Source organism: Octopus bimaculoides, chromosome 29 (assembly GCF_001194135.2).
Source record: "Octopus bimaculoides isolate UCB-OBI-ISO-001 chromosome 29, ASM119413v2, whole genome shotgun sequence".
NCBI classification, from domain to species: Eukaryota; Metazoa; Mollusca; class Cephalopoda; order Octopoda; family Octopodidae; genus Octopus; species Octopus bimaculoides.
Window position 1 is genome coordinate 1,828,974 of NC_069009.1, and position 4,930 is coordinate 1,833,903.

The following is a 4,930-nucleotide window of genomic DNA, read 5'->3' on the forward strand; positions in this document are numbered from 1 at the left end:
GCTACACCAGGCTCCAATCTGATCTGGCAGAGTTTCTACAGCTGGATGCCCTTCCTAACGCCAACCACTTCGAGAGTGTAGTGTGTGCTTTTACGTGCCACCAGCACGAAGGCCAGTCAGGCGGTACTGGCAACAGCCACGCTCGAAATGGTGTATTTTACGTGCCACCTGCACAGGAGCCAGTCCAGCAGGACTGGCAACAAACTCCCTTAAAAATAATAATAATAATAATCCTTTCTACTAGAAGCACAAGGCTTCAAATTTTGGGGGAAGGGATTAAGTCGATTACACTGACCCCCCAGTGCATAACTGGTATTTATTTAATCAACCCCAAAAGGATGAAAGGCAAAGTCAACGTCAGCAGAATTTGATCTCAGAATGTAATGACAGACGAAATACCACTAAGCATTTCGCCCCGTGTGCTAACAATTCTGCCAGCTCGCCGCCTTTCAGTTTCTGTCTACCAAATCCACTCACAAGGCTTTGGTCAGCCCGAGGCTATAGTAGAAGGCACTTGCCCAAGGTGCCATGCAGTGGGACTGAACCCGGAACCATGTGGTTGGGAAGCAAGCTTCTCACCACACAGCAACTGTATATATTGACTAAAGAAAATAGTTTAATATTGGGGCATATAAACCCATGATGGATAAAAATGGGTATTGGTACAAGTAGGATTGAACCCAGATCTCTTATTTTTGTGATGTGGGTGTGTTTGTGAAGGAGATCAACAGGGTGACGTATATAGCAGGGGTTTTCAAACTGTGGTCCGCAGGGATAAGACGGGGTCCGTAGACAGCAAATACTTTTTATGGGCAATTTGATTTTATATATGTTTTTTAATCGAAATCTTTTAATTGACAATAAACCTTTTTGTTAAATAAATAAATGCAAAAGATATGTTATTTTAAGCAAATATTTATGTATAAATTTCATAAGCGTTTATGAGGGGGTCCCTAAGGTAAAGCCTGAAATATAAAGGTGTCCGCAAGTCAAAAAGTTTGAAAACCCCTGGTGTATAGCATGTGGGGTGAGAGGCGAGAGATAGTAAGATTGACTTGAGAAATAACATGTAGCAGTTAACCATTGATCGATATATCTGTTGGTGTACAAAGCTCGTGGTTTTTCTAATTTCAGAGGTGAAGAACCAGCTGAACTCCAGCGACCAGTCATCTGTGAGTAGTTCCAGTAACAACAGCGCCAACAGCTCATTAGTGCAGACGTCCGCAGCCAATTTAACATCCGTAACGACTGTGTCCAATAACGTCAGTACAGCGAACTTCGTCGGCAACGCCTCGTCTGTGGCGCAGCAGGGCATGCCGCGAGGCACGCCGTCACCCCTTCCAATGGCCTCCATGCCGGTCAGTTCAGGAACACTCATCACATCTCTCTCGTCGTCGGCAGCAGCCTCCCTGGCGATGATCTCTTGCTCGTCGTCAACGGCAACGGTGAACACCACCACCACCAACAGCAGCAGTAACATGTGTATTAGCAGTGTGACCCCCAGCACCAACCTTCCTGCTGCAAAGTCCGACCTAGTCGTCATACTCAACGGTCCAGTGAACAACACTAGGCCTTCGCTGAACAAGGTAAGTTCTTTGAAATTCTTTGTTTTCTACATCACTTCCATCCTTAAAAGTGGAGGTGCATGGCTTAGTGGTTAGGGATGTTGGACTCGTGATTGTAAGATTGGGGTTTCAATTCCTGGACTAGGCAATGCATTGTATTCTTGAGCAATGATTTCATCTTTAAAAAGTGGAAGTGCATGGTTTAGTGGTTAGGGTGTCAACATCATGATCATAAGATTGTGGTTTCAATTCATGGACTAGGCAGTTTATTGTATTCTTGAGCAATGCTTTCATCTTGAAAAAGTGGAGGTGCATAGCTTCGTGGTTAGGGGTGTTGGACTCATGATCATAAGATTGTGGTTTCAATTCCTGGACCGGACGATGCATTGTGTTCTTGAGCAAAACTCTTTATTTCACAATATTCCAGTGCACTCAGCTGGCAAATACTATTTATTATTCCTGCGATAGACTGGCGTCCCATCCAAGGCGAAGTATACACACCAGAGATTCTGAGAAACTGGCTCAATGTATCTATATGACTCAAGAAGAACCTTTCATCTTTAAAACCCTTTAGCATTTAAACCAGCCCTAGATTTGAAGCGGACCTTTCTTCCAGTTCTTTGGTCTCACACTGTCCTTGTCCTTCTTGGAGACGAACGCCTTTGCTGAAGCTTCACCTTGGCACATAAAAGCACCCACTACACTCTGCGTGGTTGGCGTTAGGAAGGGCATCCAGCTGTAGAAATTCTGCCAAATCAGATTGGAGCCTGGTGTAGCCATCTGGTTTCACCAGTCCTCAGTCAAATCGTCCAACCCATGCTAGCATGGAAAGCGGACGTTAAACGATGATGATGATGATGATGGTGGTGATGAAGCATTGTGAATGCAGAAGATAAACCATGGGTCAGAACAAGCAATAATATGAGGAAGTTAGATCTGGACTATGCTGGGTGTGGGACCAGTCTGGTTCTTTCTGGTTCCTGTAGTTTATTCTGGGTCATTCGAGTGGCGTGAGGCTTTGTTTTGTCTTGCTGTAGATGGTCTCACTTTCTGTGGACCGATGTCGGGTGTTTTTGCCGCACAATGGAATACGTCTCCAGCTGTTCAGAGTACAGGTTAGCGTTGGTGGTTCAACTGTCTGGAATGAACTCTTACTCTTTTACTTGTTTCAGTCATTTGACTGTGGCCATGCTGGAGCACCACTTTCAGTCGAGCAAATCGACCCCAGGACTTATTCTTTGGAAGCCTAGTACTTATTCTATCGGTCTCTTTTGCCGAACCGCTAAGTTACGGGGACATACACACCAGCATCGGTTGTCAAGCGATGTTGGGGGGGACAACCACAGACATACAAACACATACACACATACATATATTCATATATATATATATATACATATATATGACAGGCTTCTTTCAGTTTCCGTCTACCAAATCCACTCGCAAGGCTTTGGTCGGCCCAAGGCTATAGTAGAAGACACTTGCCCAAGATGCCACGCAGTGGGACCATGTGGTTCGTAAGCAAGCTACTTACCACACAGCCACTCCTACGCCTATGTATATATAGTGTTTATATGCATATGATGATGATAGAATTTTGAAAGGTTTTTATTTTGGGGATCTGTCCCCTCCTTGGACAATATAATACCAATAGTTTTTGGAGAGTCCATTTATTCATTTTTTAATGTTGGGACAGGTTGGACAGAAAAAAAAAGATGAATATATAAATAAGACTTGTTTTTTCTTTTTTCAATTTTTCAGCTTCAAACATCTTTCCAGCATTTGAACCCCTCTCCAACTGCTGACCCTACAAATAGATATGTAAGTAGGAACGCGGCTTGTTGTCATTGGTTTTCGTTTAACCCTTTTGGTACCAACCAACCTGTCTAAAACCAGCCCTGGTTCTTTCATACAAATTCTTGTTTTAAACTTAACTAAATTAAAACATTCTCATATCAATTTATGTTCCAAACACCAGCTTTAATAATGACAGTTATTTTACTAAATTCTTCAATATTTCCTAAATTTAATTGAAAACAAAGGCAGTGCATTTCTGCAGAAGGATGGTAACAAAAGGCTTAATATGTTAGCAGCTTCAGTTGAGTATTAGGTGGGGGTTGATGACAGGAAGGGCATCCAGCTGTAGAAAATTTGCTACATAAATAGTGTTTGTCTATATATATATATATATATCGGCACAGGCATGGCTGTGTGGTTAACAAGCTCGCCTCCCAACCAAGTAGACTTGGGTTCAGTCCCAATACACCACAACTCGGGCATGTGTCTTCTACTATAAACGGCGGTGCATCAGCATGGCCGCAGCTCAAATGCCTGAAATAAGTAAAAGTGTAAAGAGTATATATATAAAGTTTATGTATTTGTTTTGCAAGATTCTTGATGTGAAATTGTGTGTTGAAACAGATATTGTTATATTTGGTGGGATGGGGAGGGGGCGGTCATTTTGTTTTTTGTCTCTCCAGTACAGATAGTGTGTGTGTGTGTGTGTGTGTGTGTTTACTGGTAAAAAAGAAAAGAAAGACCATCCCGCAATATAACAATGCATATATGTCTACCATCATGGGTCTTATTTTCTGTCCGTCCGTTCCGTTCGTCTGTTTAGATCTCTGACTCACTGTCCTCCCTCAAGTCAATAGCACAACAGGCTGTGATGAGTGCTGGTCTGGAGAATCACATACCTACATCTGATTCAGTCACACCCGATAACCAAGGTACGTCAACATATTTCTATCTGGCTGGCTGTCTCCCGATTCGTCCATCCATCTCTTTGTCTATCTATCTATCTATCCCTAGCTATCTGACTATCTCTTCATCCATTTCTATCCATCTTCACCTGTTTATCTATTTATCTGCAGGTTTATTGATGCAAACAACAAAGATAGGACTCAAAACATGATTATATATATATATATATATATATATATTTTTAATTTAGTAGAAGCAACAGGGGACAAGAGTTTCATGCGTTAGCACTTTATATGTGCTAATGTACAAAACTCTTGGCTTTTGTTGCTTCTGCTAAATATTAATAAAAATATGTGTGTAGATTTGGGTGTATGTATGTATGCTGTGTGTGTATATATATATGCTGTGTATGTGTGTCTGTGTATATATATATATATGTGCTGTTTATCTATATATATGTATATATATATACATATGTGTGCTGTGTGTATATATATGCTGTGTATGTGTGTGTGTATGTATATGTGCTGTGTATCTATGTGTGTATATATATGCTGTGTATGTATATATATTTGTGTATCTATGTGTGTGTGTGTATGTATGTATATATTTATATATATATATATATACACATACATACACAGCATATATACACACACACA

General features: G+C 41.3%; 1 protein-coding gene across 1 annotated transcript in view; it reads left to right on the forward strand.

The window, feature by feature from the left end:
- The window catches only part of LOC106880464 (CCR4-NOT transcription complex subunit 3), a 32,003-nt gene that overhangs the window by 19,698 nt on the left and 7,375 nt on the right, over positions 1–4,930 (forward strand). Inside the window, exons 13-15 of the mRNA XM_052977826.1 lie at positions 1,135–1,586; positions 3,327–3,386; positions 4,186–4,294. Of these exons, the coding sequence (XP_052833786.1) occupies positions 1,135–1,586; positions 3,327–3,386; positions 4,186–4,294 (621 nt within the window). The remainder of the gene's footprint in view (positions 1–1,134; positions 1,587–3,326; positions 3,387–4,185; positions 4,295–4,930) is intronic.